The sequence below is a fragment of the Mauremys reevesii genome, linkage group 1 (assembly GCF_016161935.1).
Source record: "Mauremys reevesii isolate NIE-2019 linkage group 1, ASM1616193v1, whole genome shotgun sequence".
Lineage (NCBI taxonomy): Eukaryota > Metazoa > Chordata > Testudines > Geoemydidae > Mauremys > Mauremys reevesii.
In genome coordinates this window covers 248890523-248918232 of record NC_052623.1, presented here as the reverse complement: position 1 = coordinate 248918232, position 27710 = coordinate 248890523, and the positions used below count along the sequence as shown (strand labels likewise).

Here is a 27710-nt window from a genome sequence, read left to right as displayed (position 1 = left end):
AGGTTCTGTTTGAGTGGAATATCTGGGGAGAAGGGGGAACATCCAGGGGAAAAAGAGCATGAAGAAAGGAACCCCCTAAAAATTCAAGGGGTTGGGAGTGGAAATAGGGAATCTATCACACGGTCTTTCCCCTAGGCATTTTTCCCTACTATAATACTTACGTCCTCTGACTGGCTGGTCTTTCTCCTCTTTCCTGCACCATCCAGTTCCTTCTCCTTTTTATCCTGCAATGGGAGGAAAACTGCTGAGGATAGGGTGGGGTTTTTTTTTTTTTAACTCTCTGGCTCATAATGAATCCCATCAGTGCATTACACAAGTGTTTGAATTATTGCTGGCTGATTCTCTATGCTCATGTCCCATCTGTAGGAAAGGTGGCTCCCTGCGGTCTTTGGCCCTCATTTAGGGAGCCAAGCCTTCTTATCTGAAGGACAGCTTGTCATTCTTGGAGCTTTTCAATGAGTCGACAGGAGAAACAGCAGGTATTTCACAGTACAAAAAATACTTTGGCCCTAAGCCAACAGCACAGAATAACCCTCCTCCTATCACTAGAATAATCATACTTTCTATTTTTCACCCTTCTCCCCAACCCAAAGTCCCTGAGTAATACTGTAATGTTAAGAATATAGTGTTTCATTATGTGAAAGCACCCATTCTGAATTTAGTGCTGCAATTAAAGAGCTGATGTACAATGCCAACAAGTCTATAACCACTTTACTCTTTAGAGAGTCTCTCTCTCTCTCACCCAAATACACACACACACACTTCTTAGCACTTATTTGGCTGTCAGTCTGCCAATTTCTAGTGTTCTCGGGGTTAAAGTATACATACTAGAGTATGGCTACCTTTGGAGTTCGTTTCCTGGAGATGCTCTGCCCCAGTTTGCTAAGAAAAGAGATTGGAGACTTGGTACTGGCAATCAACGCAGCTTTCTCTTCTGCGTTCAGATCCAAAGTCTCTGTGAATGGAAACAGGTGGGACCAGTGAATGCACAGAAACCTCTGTGTAGTTATTAACAATAGCCAAGAAACAATTAAGAAGGGACTCATTCGTTCTTTAGCATGAACTGTTTTTTTTTTGTTGTTGTTTTTTTACACTCTCCATATAAAATACTCTTAGGAACTTCAAAATCAATATCTTTCTGAATAGTTTTGCCCTTTTCCATTTGGCAAATGCATTTTTTTCCTCCCAGGTTTTCTAAGTACTCAAAATAGTTTTAGAGTTTAAGTAGGTCAAATTCAGACTTAAGCTACATGACTGCATCTTTCCATTCTAGTTAACAAAAATACAATCTTTCAGGCCTTCATTCCACTAACCTGGAGTTATATACAAAATCCAAGCATTGTAACAATAAATATAAAGCTCTGTCAGAGCTTCTAAAATTAACTACTAAATGACTGCTGGCTAGGAGCTTCACACTAGCAATGACAGACCAACCCTCAGCGGCAGCAAGAGAGCAAGGAAGTTGTTTAATAATTCTGAAGTGAGTTTTGTTCTAGTGAAAGATGCTGCTCTGATAGTCTCAGGCTGAAGCCCTGTTCAACCACCTAACAGGCACAACAAAAGCAGCATCCGTGCAAGCTTTTTACACACAGACCTGTTGTCTACCTTTTCATGAGCGAGATGGTAGCTCAGTTTATGCTCATTAAACCCTTGCACTGGTTCCTAATGCTGCTAGAAGAGTGCCTGTTGGCACCAAGGAAGACAGCAATTTTTATGATATGGTCTCAATAAGGGTATGTCTACACTGCAGCTGGTAGCCTGGGTAGACAGACTCCATTCATGCTAGTACACTATAAATAACAGAGCAGAGGTTGTGGTATGGGCGATAGCTCAGGTTAGCCATCTAAGCTTGGAGCCAGGGGGTCAGGTGGGCTTCCACTTGGGTGGCTAGCTTGAGCCACCACCTGTGCCACAACATCCGCATTGCTATTTTTAGCATGCTAGCTCAAGTGGCGATAGCATGAGTTTGTCTATCCAGGCTGGGAGGCACACTCCCAGCTGCAGTGTAGACATATCCAGAGTAACTAGCATGAGTTCTTGTAGGAGGAAAGCAGACCAGGTTACTCACTCCGTGCAGTAACTAAGGATTTTTGAGATGCACGTCCCTATGAATGCTCCATTGAAAGTGCAGATGTGCCCCATGCACCTTTGATTGGAGATTTCTGGCAGCAGTGCTTGTTCAGTCCATGCATGTGCCTTAGCTATCTTCCATGCTCCATCCCAGGGATATATAGGGCCATGATGGACAAACCACTCTCCATTCGTTCTCTACCACTCAGTCCCATGAAGACAGGACTCCAAAGCAGAGGGGAAGGAGGACGGATAGTGGAGCACCCACGGGGACATATCCTGATGAATCTCCTTCTTTGAATAGTGTCTATATGGGTGCTCTGCTTGAGGCAACTACCCTCTGAAGGAGGTGAGATCTTCAGAATTCAGTCTAGAACTGTTTGCAGAACTTCACAACTGAAGATACTGCATGTCTCTGGAGCACATGCCAAGGGACAGTTTCTCGAAAAAGCGTGAATTGAAGCTCATGTAGCAGCTTTCTGTTACTGGAACCTCTTTCCGTAGGGCAACAGAAGTTGAGTGAGAGCTGGGAGAATGAGCTATGACCCTAGGAGGGCACAGTACATTACAAGCTGCAGAGCAGGAGAGGATGCAATCCAAAACCCACTTAGAAAGTCTCTGGGTGGACAGTAGTGTTCCTTTACTCTGTCCACAATAGACACAAATAGCCTCAAAGAAACAAAAAATTTAGTCGTGTCCAAATAATATGCTAGCACTCTCCTAACATCTAGGGGGTGAAGGGCAAAATCCTCCCTAGTCTGATGGGATTTAGAGTAGAAAGCCAGCAGGCAAATTGTGCGATTGATATCAAGGTCCAAGACGACTATGGATAAGAACTGCAGGTGTGGTTAGAAGGATACCTTACCCTAAAGAAAACAATTGTGTGTGGAAGAGGGTCAACCACTAAATCCCCTAATTCACCAACTCTTCTAGAAGAAGTAATTGACACTAAAAAGGTGGTTTTCATGTAAAAGTATAAAAGGGGACAAGTAGGTAGTGGATCAAAAAGAGGTTTCATCAGTGAATTAAGAACTAGATTCAAGTCCCAAGTCGGACTGGGCTCTCTAACATTTGGGAAGAGTTTGAATAACTCACTGATGAATCTGGAAGTTGCAGGTTCAGCAAATACCAAGAAACCTTCCAGAGGAGAATACAATGCTGTGATGATTGCCAGGTGCACATTAATGGAGCTCAAAAAAAGACCTCTTTGCTTCAGAGTGAAAAGGTATTCTAGAACCTCTGAAATAGAGGAGTCAACACGAGATACAGAGAGTGAATACACCAACGGTAATATCCTCTCCATTTCTGAAGGTAAGTGTTCCTGGTGGATTCCTTTCTACTGTTCAACAGGACTTCTTGAACCACTCTGGCACAGGAGAGTTCTAACTCCAAGAGCCATCCAGGAATTTTTCCCTGAGTCACTGAGAATGTTCAAGTTGTGGGGGACAAATGTTCCTCAAATCCTGAGTGAAAAGACAGAGTGTGAGCAGCAGATTGATGGCCAGTTGGAAAGAGAGGTAAAGTAGGTAAGGAAACTACACCTGTCCTGGCCAGATAGGTGTGATCAAGATTACCGTGGCTTTGTCCTGTCTGATTTTGTTTAGAATCCTGAGAATTAGCAGCATTGGAATGAAAGTATATAGAAGATTTCTCGGCTGAGAGAGGAGAAAGTTGTCTTCCAGATAATGGCAGGCAAACAAAACCTCCATTAGAGCAGAACTCTGCATGTTTCTGGTTGACAGTGATGGCAAAAAGGTCTATGTTCAGAAATCTCCAGATAAGAATTATCTACTCGAGTATGGATCTGTTGAGTTCCCACTTGTAATCTCAAGTGAAGTGTCTACTGAGGTAATCAGTGATGGTGTTTTGATGGCCAGGCAAATAAGTTGCCGAGATAAGGATTCAGTGGGCTACAAACCAGTTCCATAACCTGATTGCCTCTGAGCAGGGGGAAGGGAATCCCTTCTCTCCCAGTGCATTTATGTAGTACATACTGTCCCGGCTGTCTCATTATATGGATGCATTGACCTTTTATCATGGGGAGGAAGTGGTGGCAAGCGTATCTCACAGCCCTGAGCTCCAGAATGTTGATATGTAGTGTAGACTCCTGGGTGGACTATCTGCCCTGGACAGCGTGGTTCTCTAGATGAGCTTCCCAGCCTAGGAGAGATGTAGCTGAAACTATTGTGACAGTGGAAGGAGGATGGTCGAAAGGAACCTCTGAGCACACTTTGTCTGGATTCTTCCATCAGTTGAGAGAGATTAGTACACAATTGGGAATAGACAGTAATTTGCTTAGATCATCTCTGTTGCAGGTATAAAAATTGCCTTGAGCCAGGCTTAGAGGCAGTGTGGTTGTAAAAGGGGGTGTAAAGTGATGAAGGTACATGGTGCCATGTGCCCAAAGAGCTGCAGGCATGATCTGGTGGTAGCCTGTAGGATCACTTGAAGTTGTACAATTAAATGCATCTGTCCCCTGGCAGGTAGGATCTCGATGCCATGGCATTGAGAGTGGCCTCTATAAAATCTATCTGCAGTAGAGGTAGGTGACAGGACTTTGCAGTATTCAACTAAAGGCTGAGTGTGTGAAAGAGACATAGCCCCCCTTATCACTGTTTGAACTTCCATGCAGAAATGCCCTTTTAAAAGCCAATTGTCCAGGTATGGGAAGACAATTACTCCCCATCAGCAAAGCTGTGCGGCAACTAACTACCAACATAATTTCTGTCAACTCTCTATGGGAAGTGAAGGCCTCTGTACTGACAGTGGCCCTGATGCATGGCAAATCATAGGAATCTCTAGCAAGAGGGACACATTGTGACATGAAGGTATGTATCTTGAAGGTCAAGGTTGCAAAATATTCTCCCAGATCCAGGGATGGAACAATAGCCGCAAGTGGTACCATCTTGAATTTCTGTACCTCGACAAAGGTATTCAGCATCCTGAGATCTACAATTAGCCTCCACTCGCCCTTCTTTTTGGGAATGAGGAAGTACTTGGAGTAAAATCTGCTTCCTCTGTACTGAGTGGGAACTGGTTCCATGAGTCCTAAGTGGAGGAGGGAGACAGCCTTTTGTCTTAAGAGCGGCTTGTGAGATGGGTCCTGAAAAGAGATGGGAAAGGAAGGTGGTAGGGAGATATGGAGTGAAAATGGATCGAGTAGCCAATGTAAACCTCCAAGACCCATCTGTCAAAGGTAATCTGCCCCCGTGAGCTGCAGAAATGGAACAGACGATCCCCCAAAATTGGGAGGATGGAGTGGGCAGGGTGGTACAACATCAGATCCAGATCGTAGGGGCAGAGGTGGCTTTTGACCGAGGCATCAAAACAAACACTTTGTAGTTTATGTCTGCTGTGTTGAGCCAGGTGTAGTGATGGAGAACTTTCCCCTCTGCACTCTGAGTTCCTTTTTACGTGGCTTCGATGCTCTATGGTAGGTGGGAAACTGCGCTGGGCAGGATCTCTGAGTTTGAGAGAGACTAAATCTCTGCTTATTTGCAGGAGTACACATGCCCAGCGAACAAAGGGTTGCCCTGGTGTCCTTCAGCGAATATAGGGAGCCAGCAGTGGATTCGCTGAATAATCTGAGACCAAAGGGTAGGTCCTTTATGTGTTCTGGACTTCATGTGGAAAACCTAAGGACTGTACCCACAGGGCTCAACGCATGACTACAACTGTGGAGACAGACCAGGCTGCTGTGTCAAAAGCATCAGCAGAAGTTTGCAAAGTTGTCCTTGCACGAAGCTGTCCCTCTGCAATGAGGGCCTGAAATTGTTCCCTCTGCTCTTGTGGGAGGTGTTCAATAAAGAATTACATTTTGAACAGTTAATATGATTATGTTGTCAGAATCACCTGGTAATTAGCAGTTCTTAACTGCAAGGTGGCAAACAAGTGTCTTTTGACCAAAAAGATCTAAGAGCTTTTGGTCTTTATCAAGTGGTGTAGTCTTGGAATGGTATTGTCTGTTGTGTTCATTTACTGTATCCATAACTAAGGAGTTGGGGCAGGATGGGAAAATAAAAATTCTGAACTTCTAGCTGTAATGTACTACTCTGTGTCAGCCCTCTTAGCATGGCTGTGGTGGGGATCTGTCAAATGGCTTTGGTAGTTTCTAACAAGGTCCTAACTACCTGTGCTGAAGATGTTGTGTGAAGAATATCCAGCAACTTATGCTGAGTCTCTTAGACTTCTTCCAATGGGATTTGAAGAGTGCCTGCCACCCTCTTCATCAACTCCTGAAATTGCTTGAAGTCATCTACCATAAATGGAGAGGGCAAAACAACTTCATCCAGGGAGGAGGATGAAATATTTGTCTGTGTGGTAGCCTGCTCATTAGCTCTCCTTTCTTGCTCCTCAAACACCTCCTCCTGTGGCGATTGCTGTCGGGGAATGGACAGAATCTGACAGCGCTGACCCTGCATTCCCCTGATTATACCAAGGAGGGTGTTGAGAGGCCGAGATCATTACAGCCTTGATGTATCCCTTGATGGAGCAGGTTCAGGAGACGGTGGTCTAGGCAGGTAATTATAAGAGTCCTGAATAGAAATGTAAGAGCCTGAAGAGCTCTCATCTGCATAATCTAATGGAGGAGTAGATGAAAGAGTAGTAATTTGTCTCGCTGTAAGCATGGGCACCAGGGAATCAGGCAGTACCAATTATAGCAAAGTACCAGAGACAGCAGAGGTTGTGGTACTGGGGGTCTGACTAGGCTCAGTAAAGGAGACTCCAGTTGATTGGAGACTAACAAATCCCTGGAAAACCTGAACTTCTCTAGTACTGGGTGCAGTTGTGTGGGAACCTGGTGGGCTGCAGACATGGAGGCCTTCGGTACCAAAGAAAGTGCATGAGGCACCAACATGCTGGACTGCCAGTTGAGGTACTGAAGATGCAGTCCATGCTGCAGAAGGAAATTAATTCTTTAGTGCAGTGCCCCTGGAATCTCTACCAGTTTGGTCATGTTTTGATGGTACCAAAATCTTCGGTATGGAGCAGTAGGTACCATGTGATTTAGACAAGCTTGAGGACTGATTTTTAGAGCTCTTGGTACTGAGACTGTTTGAAGCCTCCACAGAAACCTTTGAGGGGTGCAGAGTCTTTGATAGAGTGTACCTTTAAGAGATCCACTGTTTCTAAGGAGACTTAGGACTCCACTTGGTGGAAATCTTTTCTGCACTGCTTGCAAGTCTCCCTGAGGCTGATGGGGCACTATGGCTATTTGAAGGCTGCTGTACGAGGTGGGGGCCTCTGGGCCTCGATCCAAAGCTGGACAAAAGGAGTACTTCATCATAAGAAAACAAAGTTGAATCTCCCTATCTTTCAGAGTGGCCCTTAAAACTCATGCAGATTTTGCACTATGAGGGCATGTGCCCCGAGGCAATGGGTACAGCAGGAATGACTGCCATTAACTGGGAAGGACTCTGGGCAAATGAGGCAACATTTGAAGCCTGGGAACTAAGATATGCCCCCAAAATAAAACAAACAAACAGTCTTCTTCAAATTGGGGAAAGGGGTGTGTTACCCTACACAGAGGGCGGGGTGGAGGTTGGAGGCAAAAGCCTCAGCAAACAGGAAAAAGGAATCCCCAAAAGAAATAAAATACCAAATAAAGAAAGAATAAAAAAACATAATTAGAAAAATAAAAGATTAAATTGTCATGAATAAGGCTACATTTTAGTCACGGGTATTTTTAATAAAAGTCATGGACAGGTCACAGGCAGTAAACAAAAATTCATAGCCCGTGACCTGTCCATGACTTTTAATATATATCCCTTAACTAAAACTTGTGCAAGGGGCCATGGGTGCTCTGAAGAAGGAGCGGGGAGCCCGGGGGCACCATGGGTGCTGTGGGGGAGGCAGCGGTGTGCGGCTGGGGACCTCCTTTGGTGCTGGAGTGCAAGGGTTGGCCACGGCTGGTAGGCTCCCAATCTGGTTCCTCATGTCCCTGCAGCTCCTAGGCGGCGGAGGGGCCCAGGGGCTCCACACACTGCTCCCACCACAAGAGCCAGCTGAGCAGCTCCCATTGGCCGGGAACTGCAGCCAATGGGAGCTGCGGGGGTGGGGCCTGCAGCCAGTGCACAGAGCCCCCTGATCCCTCCACCTAGGAGGAGCTGCAGGGCCATGCCAGTGGGAGACAGGGGAGCCCCCCTCCCCGAGGTAAGTGCCCCCCCCGCCCCTAGCCCTGAGCCCCCTCCCACACACCCAAACTGCTGCTGCTGGCTCCTGAACCAGCACCGGCCGCTGAAGAAGTAACGGAATCTGTGACTTCCATGACAGACTCACAGCCTTAGTCATGAGTGGCAGATAACCAGGAGCACTACGAACACTCCGTCTCTGGCCAAAGTGGTTGAGAAAGAATTGAGAATGTGTTGTCTGTTGCAGCCCTATGCACTCTTGGTGTGAGGCATGAGGATAGCTAGGGTGCACGCCTAGACCAAATGAACACTGCTGACAAAAATCCTCAATCAAAGGCAAATGTGCACTGGAAGTGGACACCACGGTAGGGGCATGATGCACAGAAGAACACGAATACTGCCACCATCACCAAATCTAACACACTTGTTCGGAGGCCCTTACCACTGGAAGGGATGGAATCCTTGAACATCTCATAGAACTGTGTGAGGTACATCACCATGGACAACTTGTCTGGCTCTCCAACAGATGCCATTTCCTTTCCAGTCATGATAGGAGAGATTCCAAACTCCTTTTCAGCAATGTCAAATGCCAGCTGGTTATTCTTCTCCATGTTGCGTTCATCTAGAGAATCAAAGTCTCTACAAGGGGGAGAAGAAAAAAGCATTGAGGTAAGCAGGGCTAGTCTTCTAAAAATACTTTCAGAGACAGTCCTCTCCGGCGACAACTCTGAAACTGCAGCCCCCCTTCTTTCAACAATTCTGCCATCATGCTTTTTGTGATACAGTGATTATGTTACTCTGCCTGTAAATGATGAGCTGTGAAACAGACACATTGTTTTTTCCATTCACTGCCCTGCTTTATCATCTCTAGAGATGACCTAAACTTCTCTTCATAGAGGTTTTTTTGCTTTGAACATTACATTTTCACTTCCCTCTTTGCTGGAGTATTCTCTGAAGAGGCAGACTCTCGTCCCCGTTACTTGGAAGCACATCAAGCTGTCCCTCAGATCACCATTTCTCTTGATTGATCCATATACAGATCTCACCTCTTTCCATCTCCAGTGCGATTTTCCTACACTTTTACAATTCTCATTGCTGTACTTCCACTTCTGCCCACTGTGTGTGGCTTTTTAAACACGGTGCCTCAGACTGAGTATAGCGTTCTAAACAGCGACCCACAGAATGGAATATTTACATAGTTACTTTGCTTGCTTTACATGTGATACTTCTTCTAAATTCACCTTCAGCATGTTGCATCAGGGCCACCCAGAGGATTCAGGGGGCCGCGGGTCTTCGGGGCACTTCGGCGGCGGGTCGCGGAGCGGAAGGACCCCCTGCCGCCGAAGACCCGGAGCAGAAGCAGCTCTGGGGGCCTGCGCCCTGCAAGAGTTTTCTGGGGCCCCCGGAGCGAGTGAAGGACCCCACTCCAGGGGCCTTGAAAAACTCTCATGGGGGCCCCAGCGGGGCCCGGAGCAAATTGCCCCTCTTGGCCCCACCCCCGGGCGGCCCTGTGTTGCATTACAGTATTTATCTTTAATAATGTCCCACTGGAAACCTGAAATCATTTTAGACTTTCATTATAATAATATCTACCTTTTATATAGCACTTTTCATGAATAGCCCTTTACAAAGGAGGCCCATATCATAATCCCCTATTTACAGTTGGAGAAACTGAGGCAGAGCAAAGGGAAGTGACTTGCCCGAAGTCACCCAACAGTCCAGTAGCAGAGCTGAGAGCAGAAGCCAGGTCGCATGAATCCCACTCCAGCACTCCATCCACTAGGCCACACTGGGCCAGAGTCTTCACTATAGAACTTCTGCCTTGCCAACATTTTCCCAGTCTAGGATTTGTGAACTTTTTTACAATTGTTCCCCACATTACTGGCTGGAATGGCTTCTCACACTTATTCACAGAACAGGTTACTGCACAAGTAGCAGTAGTGCAGGCTTCCCTACATTGTGTCTATTCAGACCAGGAGACCCCTCCTCTCGGATTGAAAAAGTATTTAAAAGCCATCTGAAGCTACCAACAAGGGGGCTATTTATAAAAGTGATGTGGACATTTGTTTGCTATGAATTAAACTGAAGCCATCAACTATTTCTAACTAATTGCACATAGGCTACTGTTAGACGGTAATGAGTTTTGGTCACTAACAACTTGGGACAGATAGACGATAAAATGATGGCACATGTAGCCTGGTACTCACCAAGACATTATAACCCTCTTCCCCACAGGTGACTCGCTCTAGACTTTACTGAATCTAATTTAACTGACTTAAGTCCTTTCCCCCACATATCACAACTGTATTGTATTTTAACACTATTCTCTAAACAATTTGCAAATCCCTCCCCATATATTCATTGCAAACCTGACTAGCATTCTCTCCAGTCACTGTGTTCTAGTCAAGCAATCAATCACTTACATCAAATCAGGACGGTATCTGTGGATAATAGCACACAAGGCTAGGCCACTCTTCCATGACATTGTGAGATCTGTTACATTCACACCAGCATACCCATCAGTCTGCCTTTGGCACCAACCAAGCAGTTTGCTGGAACGAGCTACAGACTCTGAAACAAACATAACATTTTTAGAAAGCTGTAATTTATCATCTTTCACTCATGAGAATTTCAAGTACATCTCAGGAAGTATATATTATAGGGATCACTCACCCATTGAAATGCAGCCACTTCTGGGGTGGAACAGCATGTTTCCTGCATCAGAAACACTATACAACTGTTTTTTGGGAGGGCAGGAAGTGACTAATAATGTGATACGTAGTTCACACTGAAGGGAGAATTTTAGTTTGCTAAAAAGTAATTACCCAAGTTGTAATTTGGGCAGACCCCCCGGGCTCTTCTGAACATCCCAGGAAATTTTAAATGACCAAAAGTGGTCAAGATCTTGATTTAAGTCAGATCCAAAAGATGGCATTCCTCATAGCATGGTGCTCCCTAATCCCTTGCTATATTGTTTCAGATAGAAGAATTGTCAACACCTTTCTGCAACAGTTGCATTTACTTTGAAGGTCTTCCATCAAATCACTAACCATCCTGACCTTGTTTAGCTATGAGATGTGACAAGATTATAGCCCAGGGTGGCATCATTGCAGGTCAAAGAACAAATCAGAAAACGCTATGCAACTGTACACCAGTGGGAGGAAGGTACAGTAATAAAACAGGCAGACTTGAATAAAACACTATTCCAGGAGACACCAAAACACCACTCAGACATCCAAAGGCATTATATGGCTGGGAAAGGTTCAACAAACCCCTTGGGTTATGGTTTGACCAGACAACTATTCCAGTTCTTAGTGTAAGGCATTTAATTCCTAGAACACATGCCGTGCACTGGCTCAGTAATAAGCCATAATGCAGTGATGTCCTTACGACAAGTAGAGCTGCTAAATTATGAGGAAAATGCAAGTAAAGTAATTGCTTTATTTAGTCCAACTAAGAGATAAGATTTCAAAAAGGAGAAAGCTTGACTGTGGAGGGGAATCTACAAAAAGAATTGTCTTTTTCCCATTCATTTTCTACTTTTCCGTTAATTATTTTTATCTGTAATTAGAGTTTTTGGCTTCACTGCCAAATCAAGTAGAGGCTGGTTTTTCACACTTGAAATAAAGACTCCACTACAGGATCCAGAAGGTGACCAAAAACCCTTTCAGAAACAAACGTTTAGAAATCTGGAAGTACACTGTAATAAGGGAAATTGAGGTAACGCTAACATGTTTAAATTTTAATTATGTTTGAAAGTTTAATTGTGTTTGAAAAGTCAAGCTTCTGAGCCAAGAATTAATGAGACACTTTTCAAAACAGTAGGGGACCTCTCTGTACATCTGATGCACTGATCCAGCTCTGGAAGAGCAAAACAAAGTGAAACAATAGGTGGGACCCACCATTCCGTTTCAGCTTTGGTGTCCTGGAGTTCACCAAGTTCTCTATTTCCAGGTGAATGTCTTTCAGGTCTCCTGTATCATACAAGTGGCGCACCTGTAAGAAAGCAAAGGGTTAAAAATGGCCAAAAAGACTAGTCTCTCTCATCAAAAGCCAATACGGCAGGAGAAGTCTCCTCAGGCAAGAGCTACTGCCCTTGAGCACTAAATTCCCTTTCTAAAAACAAGCCACACGTACACACAAGGAACATGGCCCCCTTAAGACAAGAAGGGGATGATTATATAAAAAGGTTATTTTATGACACATTTGCACAGTAGACAATTCCCAAAAGCCACAGAACCCCAAGAAACAGCCCTTAGTCTCCATCTCAGTATAGGCACCAACATGCAGCCACTGAAGGTATATAGAGTTATTATAAAGGAAATACAAAACATATATTGTCAGCATGGCTGAAACTGCCAAAATCCAGACAAGTTCACAGCTACAACTGACATGATTGTGAACAGAGTTTAGAGACTTCTACAATATCTAGTCACAAAGGAAGTGGGTACAGTACAGTGGTTTAAGCTTGATGGATATTTCTGGTTTTTGCCACTGTTAATTCCCTAAATACTCATATAGGCATGAGATTCTCAACCTTTTTTTAATCAAATCCCCCCCTTAACATTTTTTTAAAACTTGGATTCTTCCTCCCCTTCTGCCCCCTTTAAAATAGAGAGAACGATTCTGCCCCCTAGCCAGAGAGGTTTGAGAGTTTGCCCGCCCTTCACCCCACTTGGACAGCAGTGGCTCTTGTCCCAGGGACTGGGACTGGGGGTTGAGCGCAAGCCAACCCAGCACTCTCTTGGAATGCAGGCAGGGACCAGTGCCTGGCACTGGAGAGTGGGGAAGGGTAGGTACCCTGGCACTATGCATGCACATAGCATACAGGACACTGGAGTGCAGGGAAGGGTGCTGCCTGGCACTACGAGCATAGGAAGCATAGAGGGTACTGAGATGCAAGCAATGGTGGCTCCTGTCCAACAGGGCAGAGCCTGGCTCTATCCTGGCTCAGTGTGGAGGTGGGGGAGTGGAGGGTGTTGGAGAGCGAGCCCACCCCACACTCATCCTAGACAGTAGCTTCTTTCATACAGGCCTGGGCCCAGCTTCCTGCTCCAGACTGCTGGCTCTCACTGTTCAGAGGAGCTCGCCACAGCACAATGTGTGCATCTGTGCACAGGTGGGCCCTCTCCTCACCACACACTACCCCCTTCCAGCCAATGGCAGCCATGGCAATGCCACTTGCTCAAGTTTGGCCCAGCTACCCCTCCATTGTGCCAGAGCAGTGGGGGGCCAAACGTGAGTGAGCAGCATCACGACCTGGCATTTGTTTATAGCTCGCTGTGCTGTCCCCCCACTCCCAGTTGAGAACCTCTGATACAGACCAATGGCTACATGAAGAGGACACATCACATGCTGTCGAAGGTATTGCCAGCCCAGTTACCTGGTTTGGCCGCAGGAAGTTGACGTTGATATTGGGATACCGGGTGACAGGATCGATGCTGTATTGGCTGAAGTTTTTACTCACATTCTCAGGGGTGGTCTGAGGCAGCAGCCTGTAAATGCTTTCCCTGAGGGAAAAATACTAACTTCAGATCAGCAAGTAGGAGAAAGAGACACATCACCACCACACCTTCAAAGTCAAGACCCTCATGAACTCAGAGGGTTAGAACACTCGAATTCACAAACCTACCCCTTCAGATATGAAACAAACAAAATCCAGTACTTAAGCATCTACGCTGTTTATATTTTAATTCAGCAGGAATCAGAGAGGTGAGAAGAATAGAATGAGACAGATAATACTGAAAATATATTTCCATTATATAAATCAATAGTATGCCCTCGCCTGGAATTCTGTTTTCAGCTCTGGTCATCCCATTTCAAAAGAGGCAATAGAAATAAGTAGTCCAGAAACAGACAAAAAAACATTAGTAAATGCAAGGAGAGAATTCCATATAAGTGCTGGAAATGACTGGGACATGACAGATAGAGAGGAGACATGACAAAGGCAAACAAAATAATAAATAATATGGACAAGATAAATCATATGTTCCTATTTAATCTCTTGTAAGAAAGAACAAGAAGGCAGAATCAAATAAAAGCAAGCAAAATTAAAACTGAAAATGAAATAAGTTTTTCCCCAGTGCATAATTAACCTGTGAAACTCACTGACACAAGGTGGTATTGATGTCAAGAGATTAACTGTAATAAAAAAGTATTAAATATTTAATATGGACTTCCACAATTATATCAGATAGGATAAAAATATTAAGAATATAAACCCATGTGAAAGATGGCATAAGCCAACCTCTAACTGGCAAGCTTTAGAAAGAAGCTTGTCCTGTGGATATGATATTCTATAACAAGAGTCAGCAACCTTCGGCACGCGGTCCATCAGGGTAATCTGCTGGCAGGCCGCAAGACATTTTGTTTACGTTGGCTATCTGCAGGCATGGCCCCCTGCAGCTCCCAGTGGCCGCAGTTGGCTGTTCCCGGCCAATGGGAGCTGCAGGAAGTGGTGCGGGTCACCGAGACATACTGGCAACCGCTTCCGACAGCTCCTATAGGCTGGGAACTGTGAACCGCAGCCACTGGGAGCTGCAAGGGGGCCATGCCTTTGGACAGCCAACGTAAACAATGTTTCGCGACCCGCCAGCGGGTTACCCTGATGGGCCACGACCCCTATTCTATAATGATCCAGGATTTCTTGCACCTGGTTCTGGCCAATGTCAGACACAACACTAAATTAGAGGGACCCAGAACGGACAAAATTTGTGAGTTAATACACATGTTGCTAGTTTGGGAATTTCTTTCCATTTTATAGTCAAATTGTTAAAGTGGACATTTTGCACCTATTTCTTTAATTCATTTCCTAATTAATTTCCTATTAATTGTTAGCAGAAATTCAGATTTAACAGAGGTTTTTCTACTAAATTTCACTTTTAAAACACTCCTCTATGATGAAGACAAGTTCAGGGCCTCATTAACATCCTTATTGTGAGAACAGCACAAACTCAAGCACAGACTTGATAAGCTATATGCACAATCAACACCACCTTCTGAAATACCAAACTTCCACACATCAAGGAAGCTGAAATGGTTTGACCAAGCTGAACTCCTATATTAGGACTCTAAAGTTATGTCCTGTGTGTATTAAAAAAAAGTTCAAAATAATTTTGGATTGAAAGTCTAGAGAAGTTATCATTGTCAAAACCAATTTTTGAAGAAACTTTAATGACACTAAAAAATTTTTTTTTTATAAAAATACAGTGTTGGCCTCTGATACTACAAGGACTTATTCACATAATCAATTTCAAGAACACGTGCATAAAGTTATGTACCTCTTTAAGTGATGTACCTCAATATAGCAGTTTTTAAAAAAAAAAATTCAAATAAGATACCCAACCAGCAGTGGAATTTTAAAAATGCTATAGTGACATTTAAAACCCCCAGCATCTATAATTTAGTTCATTATAAATTTTAATCTAACCTAGCAATTGCACAAGTTTTCAAATTAGTGTTACAATGCCTCAGCTTGATTTAAATCAACGAGTTTTGGAGTTTTGTTGGTTTTCTTTATTAAAAAAAAAAAAAAACCCTCAGTGATTTAAATTATTCCACCCTGGATGGAACGCTGGTTTGATCTGTAAAGGCAATTCCTTTATTACTAATGCTGCTATGTCACCTGGAACAAAACATAAACAAACAAACAAAACAGAGAGAGAGAGAGAGAGAGAGAGAGAGAGAGAATGTGCAAGCAGTAGATTCAACGTGAAAATAAGATAGTGAATGTAGAGGCTAGAGTATGGAATTAAATATAGACCATTATCTCCAAATTAAACAAAAAAAAAACCAAACAGAAAAAATATTTACAAAATCATTGGAATTAGCATGTATTTCTGTCTCCCGGCTATTTCAAAGGCATCTATCCCCTTGGCAGCTAAGCTTTTCTTCACCTAGACTGTATAGTTAAGGCTTAGAGCAGATCAGACTCACTTTTTCCACCTAATACAATCCCAATAACCACCAAGAAAATATTCTCCTTTCCCTAATCTGCTTTTAACCAATAGAAAGTAGCACCAACACACTTTGGTCGCTATTCTGTTCCTCTCTGAATAGATTCCACTGGACCTTTGGTGCTCAGAGCAGCAAGTTACAGCCGAACACCAGTCTGCATGTGTTTTGATCCTGACCGTCACATGGTGGTGCTTCTGGCCAGTTCCCTCACCTTCTTGGGAAATCTTTCCCTTAATCAAACCACTCCAATGGGCAGCCTCCAGGAACACTAAAGACACAGGGTTTGCTCCCTCCACCCCACTCTGGGTGCACATCTGTAACAGGACAAGGAATTGGAGTGGATGGTCAGAAGAGTGAGCCTTCTGAGCACAATTACTTTTCCACCTACCTCTGCCCCCAAATCATTCTGTATTCAGATCAGAATTCACAACTAGACTCATTTCCCCACAATAACCCTCCATTACCTCTCTGCGAGGACCTCCAAAGGGCTAGTTCCCTGAGACCAGCTTCGTACCATCCAAGCAGAATCCATGGCAGCCAGAAAGCCCCTGGCTATTCCAGTTCCCATCGGCCAGAATGGCTAGATGTAATAGGTCACACACACAAAAAAGAGGGGAAGGGGGAAGAAAAGGTCATTTGGGAAAGCAAATTAAAAATGGTACTAAGAACATATTTAGAGGGTAGCCTACTAGGATATTATAACTCAGAGATTAGCTGGAGACACTGGTTCCCTCTGGGCTAGTAGAGGCCAAATGCATGGTGAACTGTCTGTGAGCTAATCCACAGCTAGTGTTTCATTATTCCCTACAATGACTCATAGCCTGGAGCTGTTAAGAGCCTCTCTTAAAAAACAGATATTTCAAACTAACTACAGCATGCTAATTATTAACTATCCTAGCATAGTGTCCTCAGGAATTCTAGTGGCCACAACAAGGAGCAGGTAGAACCGATGCAATTTCAGCAGGTCTCTGCATAGAAGGTAACTGCTACGCTGAATACTCACTGTTTTCCCACCATTCCTTCCCCCTGCTCCTCCCACTCTATTATATAAAACAGCAGTTGCCTTCCTCATGATAAAACGCTCATAGCGCAAAGGGAAAGTTGCATTCATTTCAATGGTAATAGGGGTGCGATCACTTCCATTCATGGCTCACACAGTGAGTGAGCTGTTTAACTCCTACCTCTAACAGACTGTCCCCAACCAGTGCCACGAGCAACTGGTGACCATACTGCTCTCGCACCATCGCTGCATTCTCTGATGCGTACATACACGTGAAGTCAAACATGGCCACATCAGGTTGCCCATAGTGATTGATGGCAAAGTCCAGTGACGGCAGCTGCTGATTGGTAGAAAAGTCAGCTGCTTCCCGGGCATAGTTGAGCAAAGCCTCCTGGTCCACATTCTCCCGTGAGAGTAACAGCTCTGTGTCTGCATAGTCCTACCAAAAGAGAGAAGAGTCAGAGTAGAACAGCCATGTTGGGAGAGGAAATTTTAAGTTTAGTATCTGCAGACAATCTAAAACTGTAGGTTCTGAGACTCCTCCGAGTCCACCGATTTAGGATCTTTCCCTAAATTATTTCATGATCACTAGTGTCTAGGCCTCTAAGAGAAAACAATGTTTCTTTCTCTTCTTCTTGCAAAGAGCCTTGACAACCCTGCAGGCATTTCTGAGCATGCCAACAGGTAATATGCTCACTCCAGAGGTGTGAAAAGTATAAAAGTGGGCAGTGTCAGCAAGCACAGTGGTTGTGGGGGTGCTTAGCATGCACACTACAAATGGAAAGCATACATGCTAAAGCTGGCAACAGTATCTTGGCCATAAATAATATGTAGGGTCACTTCCAAAAGGATACCGTCAACAACAGACGCTATAGCTTCATAAAGTTGTATAACTACAGCCTTTTGATGATTGTTTCTGAAGAGGCTTCATGATTATGTCATCTGCTAAATTAATTTTTTTATTTTGAGTACTTAAATACCCTTTCTATTCCATCTTTATAGAGAGTGAACTTCAGAGCTTAGCTATAAAAACCTAAATCACACCAATATAAAAAGCTGAAGTGAAGATTAAGAGCTTGTCTACACGGAAAAGCAATGCAGACTACAGAGGAGTGATTTCTAAAGCACGTTGTGTCACGCACTAACTGGTCTGTATAGATCCAGCTGGTGCACATTAAAAGTTCCCTAATGCACTTCAACATAGCGCTGTTTGACACAGTACTATGTTAACGTGCACTAGGGAACTTTTAGTGCACACCAGCAGGTCTTTGTGGACCAGTTACTACGTTACATGTTAGTCGCTTTAGAAACCACCCCTGCTCCAGTCCCCAGCCCGTAGTACGCGTTACCTCACGGGGTAGACCTGCTCTCAGTGAAAGCATCCAGCTCAACTCCTGTGAACTTCACTATAAGGGAAGCATGTCTGGGTTCAGGTCTTGATTAAAACAAGCTTAGTGTGCGCCAGCTTAGGGCAGTGGTCCCCAACCTTTTTGGCTGGCGGGCGCCAGCCGAAGGACCACTGCGGCAGTGAAGCAGCTGCCGAATTTTGGCGGCATTTCGGGGGCGATGCCTCTCGATGACATCACTTGTCGATGGCAAGCGTCGTCATCGAGAGGCGTCCCCGCTGAAATGCTGCTGAAATTCGGCGGTATTTCAGCGGGTGCTCTCCTGGGGGCCAGGACGCGGGCGCATTAAGATGCCCCCATGGGCGCCATGGCGCCCGCGGGCACCGCGTTGGGGACCACTGGCTTAGGGCATCTGAGCAAAGCAATTAACATATAATATTTTTACATGTTTATTTGGACTAATGTTTGAAATCTGATATCCAGGATCCCCTTAATATATTATTTCAAATCATGTTTCTCCAAGTCAGATTGACATAATCCATGTGCAATATTGCATAACAGTCCCAAACCACTAGCAGGCCAGTTAGTAAAACAACTTATTGGAGAATGTTACATTCTTGGTGATTAATATGCAGCTGCCTTGCCATAACCATAGGAGGCAGTTCTAAGGTACAGCCTGGCTCTGTATATTGTCAGAACAGACTTAATAGTGCAGTCCAGCTGTTGACAAATCAAGTGTAAATGAAGTGTTAGCCCATTGGTGTAAATGGTAGTTAATTTAAATTCCAGTGCACTTCCCTCCATGCTCTGTTTTCAGACAAAAAATGCAAGATCTAGAGCCCTACTTAATTCTTAGGACCAAAACCAACATTAAACTGATCTCTGTCAATACAAGTAATGGGTAAAGCTCCATCACAAGATCTCTTCACACTCCCAGTTCTTTCACCTCCACCAAACAAGGCAGAGTCACTGACAGAGTCTATGGCCTTGCAGGACATTTAAACTTGCTATGTCTAGAAGCCACAGATCTGAAGGGGGATGCAAATGAGTGCAGAGCAGAGCATGTAATCCTTTTCTAAGGACTCAATCTGCTTCCCCAAACAGGGCACTAGTCACATGCCTGCCTTAAAAATCCTGCAGGCCATGTCCTAAGAGAGGCCTACCTCAAAACATTGAAGAGAAGTCAGTATGCCCAGGTAAATGTTAAACGCTCATTTATTTAATTCCCTTCAAAAATATACTCCCTTCTCCCAAGGTGCCAAGGCCAGATTGTCTCTTATGTCTAATACGGAGAGGTTTGGGAGAACATAATACGCACATGCAGTATCACCCCTTTGTCCAGCAAACTCTGCTTTTTGGCAGTCATGACGAAGTAGTGAGTGTCATCTTTGTAGTAGACAATGTTCTCCAAGTCAATACCTATGACAGAAGAAAGGGATGTAGTAATACAAAGTCGGTTGTATGTTATATGTAGTACAAGAGCTCACAGCATCATTTGGAAGAGCTCTGGCTCAGCCCTCCTGGCCCATGCCAAGGTGAGGCCTGTGCACAGAGAATGTCTGATAGTGCACATGAGACTCACCCACGCCTCTAAATGTAATGGAGGGCCCTGCCAAAATCCCCCAAAGCCTTGGAAAGCTCCAACCTACAAGGAGTATACACCAGACTGAAATTACATCGGCTGGTAACCCTTACAACAGAGAGAACTATTATATGGTTGCACTGAGCATTTGATTCACATGCTTTCAAGGGGTTTCAAAAATTGAACCTTTAGCTACACAGAAACATCTCTCTCCCTCCCTAGCAGCCCTGACCTTGTTTTGATTCCGAAGCTTGAGTTCAGAGGAGTGGGGGAGAGAGAGAAAACATGGCATCCTAGTTTCTCCATGGAATGCTAGGATGGCTTAGCACTTGTCCAAAAGTTAAAAAGCACAGCCCTCCATTACAAGCTACAATGACAAGCAGCTGAAGAACAAGCTGGAACAAATCAGTTGAGAAAGTGGGAGACAATCAGACAGACAATAGTGATGTACTTCTTGGATCAAGGGCCACAATACTCACTCATTCATTGGTGGAAAAAAAAGCAGCTTAAGGAGACAACTAGTGTAAAAAACTGTTAATTAGATAAATTCCTTCACCTCTAGATATTTGCTCATTGTTCACAAACCTGTGGCTTCTCGCAGATCCTGGAAGAACTTCTGGTTAAAGATGAAGGCCACGCCACTGATCTCCTCCACTTTGGCTTCGGCTGTGGTGTTGCGATTGATGAAGTTTGCTGTGATAGCAATTGCCAGCTTACCACGGAACTCCTTCCGACGAAACCCTAGGGACAGGATAGAGCAGAGATCATGAAATACAGCTCAAGTTCAGAGAAGACTCACTCAGCCTGCTACAAAGCGGGCCCCTAAATATATGATGGAAGGGGTCAGATATTACAGACACTCTTCTTTACAGGGGAAGCAACAAAATCCTCTCCTGAAAATTGCTTCACCAGGAAAATAAAACTTGGCTCTTTGAAGAAAAAAGAAAATGTCGGACAATACTGAAATGGCTCGCCTCTATCCCACACAGTGGGATGGCTCTTACAGCAATGATTTAAAATATCATTCCCAACCACCCCATTGATATGCCTAATAATTCCCCACATTATCTCAGAAGCAGGAGGTGCAAGTGCAAGATTAGTCCACGTTAAAAGAAAAAAAAATCTAGAAAAAAAAATACACCTGCTGCTTTGCTTGTAGAGGAAGATAAAGAGAATGGAAGAGGAAGTGGTGATATAATTGGCCAACTGGATTCCTGAGGGCTGAAAGGGAGCTTGTGTCTCCTCTGTCACATCTTTACAGACTTTTTAAGTGCTGAATATTTGGAAAGAGATTGGAGTGCAGCTCATACAGAAATTTTTTTTAGTTCAGCTCTGCTGTGACCATTTAAAACAGAGATAATTCCACTGCTAAGTGTGTGTTGTGGAAAGCTCTCCATTGTGGATGCATCAGGAGCCATTACCTTCTAAAGTGTTCCTCCTGCCATCTCCTCCAATGACCACTTCAAATTCGTACTCCGACACCGGGTGTGTTTTTGGGTGGACCTGTGCACGCCAGCCTATCCCTGTGAATAAACCCTCAGTTAATAATGTATTAGGTGCATCTACATACACAGACATTTTAAAAAAAAGTGAGCATAGGAATCACCTCTCACTTCCTACACAAACCATTTCTCACATCCCTGGCTTGGGAGGCTATACAGTTGATACCCTAACAGGTGGTGTTAGCATCTTTTCAGGACCATTTTGGTACCCCGATTGCATCTGGAAAACACTTGCAGTAGTAAGATCTAAGCCTATTGTACACATTGTTTCACTTAAAGGGAACCCAACAGCTACAATCTACCAAAAGCTTTTAGACAAATGGGGTTTAATAGAACTAGGACATAAAGTATTACAGTACTAGAGAGATCACTGTAAGGCTCTCTGTGTTACAAGACTGAAAAAGACTTTGCCCAATAGATTAAAAGTCCAACTTCTTATACGTTACTTGATCTGTTTGGCCAGTAACAAGACTGCCAACAACATCCAGGGCAAGTGTGCAGGGAAAATGATCTAAATAGCCACAATGCATGCAATGCAAGTGGTTGCTGTTACAAAAAAGTTCTACGCTATTGTAGGCGCAATGGGCCAAAATTCTGCAGGAACTATTGTAAACTGTAGCATTTTGTCCATTTCATCAGACTACATTAGGTACTTTTAGTTTTGTAAAGTAAAGAAAGGAAGGTTAAGTTACTTATCTTATAGTAACTGGAGTTCTTCGAGTGCTGGCCCATATGGGTATTTGCAGGGAGTTTGCATGTGCTCCCTGAGCTTGGGTCTGGAAAATTTTTCGATAGCTGTGTCTGTCAGTCCAGGTTTGTGTCCTTCTGTTCCTCATGCCCTCATCTGGGAGCACAAGGGACAGTGTGGACTGACCACCTCTCCTGTTCCTGCTCTACCACGAATCCAAAGAGGATCTGAGCAGAGGGGAAGGGGAGCAGGATGCGAATACCCATAAGGACCATACAGCTTGAAGAACTCCAGTGACTATCTGGTAAGTAACCTTCCTTTCTTCAAGGGCTGGTTCCTGTGGATATTCACTGTGGGTGACTCCCGAGCAGTGACTACTGAGGAGTTGCTCTGCACCACAGTTCACAAGATCACTGAACCAAAGGAAGCATCCACAGCGGAGGCTTGCACAAGGGCACAGTGCCAGATAACCATGTAAATGGAGCCCCGGGTTGTCGCTCTGTAGGTCTCAAAAAGTGAGATTCCTTGCAGGGAAACCATTAAGGCAGCTTGAGCTTTGGTAGAATGAGCCTTGACAGACTAAGGAGGAGGGGTTCTGCCAGCTCATAGCAGAAGAGGATGGAGTTGGAAATCCATTCAGAGTGCTGTTGGGAAAATACTGCCTCTCCTTTCATCCTCTCAGCAAAGGAGATGAATAATCTCAGAGATCTTCTAATGGGCCTTGGCCTGTCCAGGTAGAAGGCCAGATCTCTGTGTACATCTAGGGTCTCCGGTCCTCCTCATTGTTGTGAGGTCTCAGATAAAATACAGGAAGGTGAACCTTCTGGTTCAAGTGAAAATCAGGAGGAATCATGAGGACAAACTTGGGATGCAATCTCAGGGATACTTTGTCTCTGTGAAAGACAGTATAAGGTGGGTCCATCACCAGGGCCCCAAGTTCACCCGCTCTCTTGGACGAGGAGGTAGCTGTTAGGAATGCCACCTCCATCAATAAGTGTAAGAAGGAAAAGGAAGCCAGAAGGTTCAAATGGCAGGTTCCTAAGCGCCGACAGTATCTGGTTCACATCCTAAGCAGGCATAAATTTTGAAAATGGTGGGAAGTTTCTGACAATGCCTTTTAACAACTTTACTGTTATGGGGTGGGTAAAAACCAACAGCTCTCTACCAAAGAATGAGAGACATTGATAGCCGCTTGCGTACCCGTAGTGAACTGATGGATAGGCCCAATGACCTAAAGGAGAGGAGACAGTCCAAGATAAGAGGAATTCTGGACTTCTTCAGAGGCAAATGATGCTCTGGCATCATAGGGAGAACCGCTTCAATTTGGCAGCATAACACTTTCTTGTTGAGGGTTTCCTGTTATTGAGAAGGATGGATTGGACCTCCTCCAAGTAAGATCTGTGTAAGTCTGCTGTCCATCCAATAACCAGTCTGCCAGATGGAGAGGTGTGGTGGTGGGATGGTTGGGGATGCTTCCTTTCTGTGGCAGTAGGCTGGGAGGTAGCTGCAGGTGAATGCATGGGCAGGATGCCATCTGCCCAGCTATGGTGAACCAAAACTGTCATGGACAACATGGTACTATTAAAATCACTGTTGCCTTCTCCCACTTGATCTTTCTGAGGATGTGAGGTAGGAGGGGAATGTGAGGGAAAGCATACTTCATCAGGTCTGACTATTGCACTGGGAAGGCATCCCCTTTGAAGTCAGGCCCCTGTGAGTCTTGGGAGCAATTGGTCGGGCACTTCCTGTTTCCATCAGTTGCAACAAGCTCCCATGATGGGAATCCCCACTGGCAATAATATCTGCTGGACTAACGACAAGTGGTGCTTCCCCTTGTGAAAATGCCTATGGTGTCTGCTAGGGAGTTCATTACTCCTGGCAGATGCATTGCATAGAGGATAATCTGATGCTGTATGCACCAGTTCCAGAGTTTGACTGCTTCCCTGCAGAGCGGGGTAGACTTTGCTCTGCCATTTGTTTGCATAATAAACAGCGGCCATGTTGTCTGATCTGACCTGGACATCAGTGGACCAGATGAAGAGCAGGAACCTCTTACGCTGTTCGTATACTGCCTGAAGCTCAAGAACATTGACATGGAGAGTGGATTCTTGCAGAGTCCAGGAACCCTGAGCTGCATGGTTGTCCAGATCCATTCCACAGCCCAGTAGAGAGGAATCCATAACAAGTGTCTTTGTGGGCGGCACAGGAACAAAAGGAACCCTACACAAACATTGCCCCTCTTTTCCCACTAGGTGAGTGATATCAGGACACTGAGGAAGTGAGACTTTTGTCTAGGGGGTCTCTGCTCAGAGTGTAGACCTTCCTCAGCCAAGCCTGGCGACCGTGAAAATGGAGCCTCGCAAAGGGGGTCAAAGTAAATGCATGCAGCCAGGTGACCTAGCTAGATGAAGGAGGACTGGACTGATGTCTGAAGGCTGAGAAGAAGGTGAATAATGAGGTCTATCTTTGCAAGGAATCTGTCCTGTGGTAAATAGGTTCTGGCTGCAATAGAGTCTAGATTTGCTCCAGTAAATTCTGTAGTTGTTGTGGGTGTTAAAGTGAAGTTTCCTGGATTTACCTGAAGTCCCAAGGAGTGACTCAGGTTGAGTAAGGAGATAAGTGCTACCTGCGCCTTGTGATACTATCCTCTTGTGAGCAGCCAATAATGTAGGCAGGGAAATATAGAGTTGTGTTGACAGTGCAGGTGTGCTGCCACCACTGCCATTACTTTTGTATAAACCCTTGGGGCTGCTGAAAGGGCAAAGGGAAGCATCATGTACTGGAATGCACTAACCTCACTGTGAAACGCAGCAATCTCCTGTGCGCTGGATGGATGTCAAAATATGCAAACAAGTGTCCTTCAAATCAGGAGCTGCAAATCAGTCACCTTCATTCAAGGAGGGGATTATAGCAGACAGGGTAGACATTCTGACTCTGGAGTAGCAGATGATGATGTTCAGTTGCCTGAGGTCCAGGATGGCCTCCAGCACACTTTCTTTTTGGGGATTAGGCAGTATTTGAAGTAAAGGCCTTTCCCCTTGTGATGAGAGGGTATAAGCTCTATAGCCCCTAGCTGGATTAGGGAGTTCAGCTCTTGTCTGAGAATCCTCTCATGACAGGGGTCCCTGAACACGGGCAGATTTTCAAGGAGGTGGGACAACAGGAATTTGATTACATACCCAGTTGCAATGATGTCTAAGACCCATTTGTCTAATGTTATAAGCTGCCCACAAGAAGAAAACAGGTCAGGGGAAAACACTGAAAGAGGGAATGGAAACTGTTTGTGCCTGGACTGGCTGATGGCTCGCGAACATCCCATCAAAATGTCTTGGTAGGTGTTTGAGTCTGGAGAGGGGATGGTTGTGGTATGATGTGTCTGTCATGCTGCACCCTCTGACGTCTTTTCAGGAGTTCATAGGCCCTCTGGTGGTAGAACAGCTGAGGGGTTGGCTGGTATCTTTTGTTAAAAATTTACACCTTATTTCCTGTCTGAATTTTTCTAGCTTCAACTTTCAGCCATTGAATGTTATACTTTTCTCTGCTAGACTGAAGAGTCCATCATCAAGTATTTGTTCCCATTGTACTTACAGACTGATCAAGTCACCTTTTAAGCTTCTCTTTCATAAGATAAATAGATTCAGTTCCTTGAGTCGATCACTATCTGGCAAGTTTTCTAATATTTTAATAATTCCCATGGCTCTTCTCTGAACTCTCTTCAATTTATCAAACATCAACTGGATCTCTTTGGGGAACTCCAATGATTGCGGCAAAGATATCTGCCTCATGACCACCAAGGTCACCATGGCACAGGAAGCCAGGTCTGCTGCATCAAGTGGCACCTGAAGGGACGATCTAGTTACCAGATTCCCTTCATCTAGGAATAGCTTGGAATTGAGGCCTACAGTCCTGCAATAGTTTACTGACGAACTCTGACAGCTTGTTGTAGTTAATGAAGTCATACTTTGCCATGACTGCTTGTTAGTTCGCAATGTGGCATAGTAGTCTGGCTGAAGAAAAGTTCTTTCCGATGATGGCATCATTGTCCAAAGGAGTGGACCTGAGTTGGTATAGTCTGTTCCACATTATGACTGCTTGGACAATCAGAGAGTGCAGCTAAGGTGTGAAAAAAGTACTTCTCCCCCTGGGAGGAAACAAAATATTTCTTTTCAGTCCTCTCAGGGGTCAGGGAACAGGTGGCTGGTGTGTACCAAATGCCCTTAGCAGGCTCTAAAATAGGCTTATTAATAGCGAGAGTCACCTTGGAAGGATCTGTGTACTGGAGAATATCCAGAAGTTTGTGTAGGATCCTGAACCTCTTCCAGTGTACTCTGGAGGGTTTCACTAATCCTCCTCAGAAGTTCCAGGTACTGCCTGTAGTCCTCTGGAGGGGAGAGAGAGGGTAGTGCCATTGCTTCATCTGGAAATTAAGATGATGCTGTTGGCAGATCTAGCAGTACTGACTTGTCCAGTTGTTGTTCCTCCATATGATCCTGAGGAGTTGAGGCTCCTCTCTTAGAGGTAATTTGTGCCAAAAGTGATGCCCCCAGCTCCTCAGTCTGAGGCTCGATAGCATCGACCCCAAGAGCTCCAGTATCGTCAGTGTGTACACCCATATATGGTAACAGAAGCAGGTCCTACAGGGTGGTACCATTGGTCCCTAGCTGCATAGTATAGGTCATGGGGATGTAGGGGCCTCTGGAAACCACCTGGACCGATGTCCCGTGTCGGGACCATTGGGGGAACCAGTGGTATCACCTCCTGTTCATCTGTGGAGTAACAGTCATCCAACACTATAAGTGGGTCTGTTGGTATCATCTGTCTTGTGGCAGGATGGCCAAAGGTATACCTCAGCGAGTAGCGTCCCAACAGTGTTGAAGCGTCCATGGCCCAGCTAGCACACGGGACCAGTGAACAACATGGTGTAGTGTAGTGATCTCTCTGACTAGAACTGAGTCCTATGGTTTTGGCAACTAAAGATCTGTGTAAATCACCAGGTCCTCAAGAAGGCTGTAATGAGGTTTTAGGAAGGAGAGCTGGCCAGGTACTTCAGTATAGGTTGGAGTCCTGAGGTGGGGTTGGGCACAGGTCTTGGTGGGGTGTGGTGGGTGAGTTCTCTTTCCTATCCTTACACACCTTTGTGGAGGTTTAGTGCCGGAAGCACCTGGCCCGTGCGCCCTGTGAGCTCCAGATGAACCCACTCTGGGGCACGGAGTCTCACCTGGTATCAAGGGTGGGGAAAAGGCAGACCTTTTCTTGGTGGTCTTATGCAGTGATTTGTCTCTTTCTACAGCAGCTTCTCCTTTCCTCTTTGTATCTTCATTTCACGGAGTCCTTGGGGCTGCTGAAGGATTCTGAGCTGGAAAACGCTGTTGCTAGTGAGGCGCTGCCCGGAGACTCTGACCAACAAGAGGGAGAGCAGAAGGGTTCCAGATCTG

At 44.9% G+C, this 27710-nt stretch overlaps 1 protein-coding gene across 8 annotated transcripts in view; it reads right to left on the bottom strand.

Moving 5' to 3' along the window:
* Positions 1–27710, bottom strand: part of MICAL3 (microtubule associated monooxygenase, calponin and LIM domain containing 3) — a 261040-nt gene that overhangs the window by 127494 nt on the left and 105836 nt on the right. For all 8 annotated transcript variants that reach the window (XM_039545905.1, XM_039545912.1, XM_039545923.1 and 5 more), the window contains exons 6-16: positions 21507–21608; positions 20671–20826; positions 19822–19922; positions 17339–17596; positions 16622–16737; positions 13585–13711; positions 12104–12197; positions 10625–10772; positions 8644–8840; positions 843–955; positions 162–224 (exon numbers count right to left, since the gene is read on the bottom strand). In XM_039545905.1, coding sequence (XP_039401839.1) covers positions 162–224; positions 843–955; positions 8644–8840; positions 10625–10772; positions 12104–12197; positions 13585–13711; positions 16622–16737; positions 17339–17596; positions 19822–19922; positions 20671–20826; positions 21507–21608 — 1475 coding nt within the window. The remainder of the gene's footprint in view (positions 1–161; positions 225–842; positions 956–8643; positions 8841–10624; positions 10773–12103; positions 12198–13584; positions 13712–16621; positions 16738–17338; positions 17597–19821; positions 19923–20670; positions 20827–21506; positions 21609–27710) is intronic.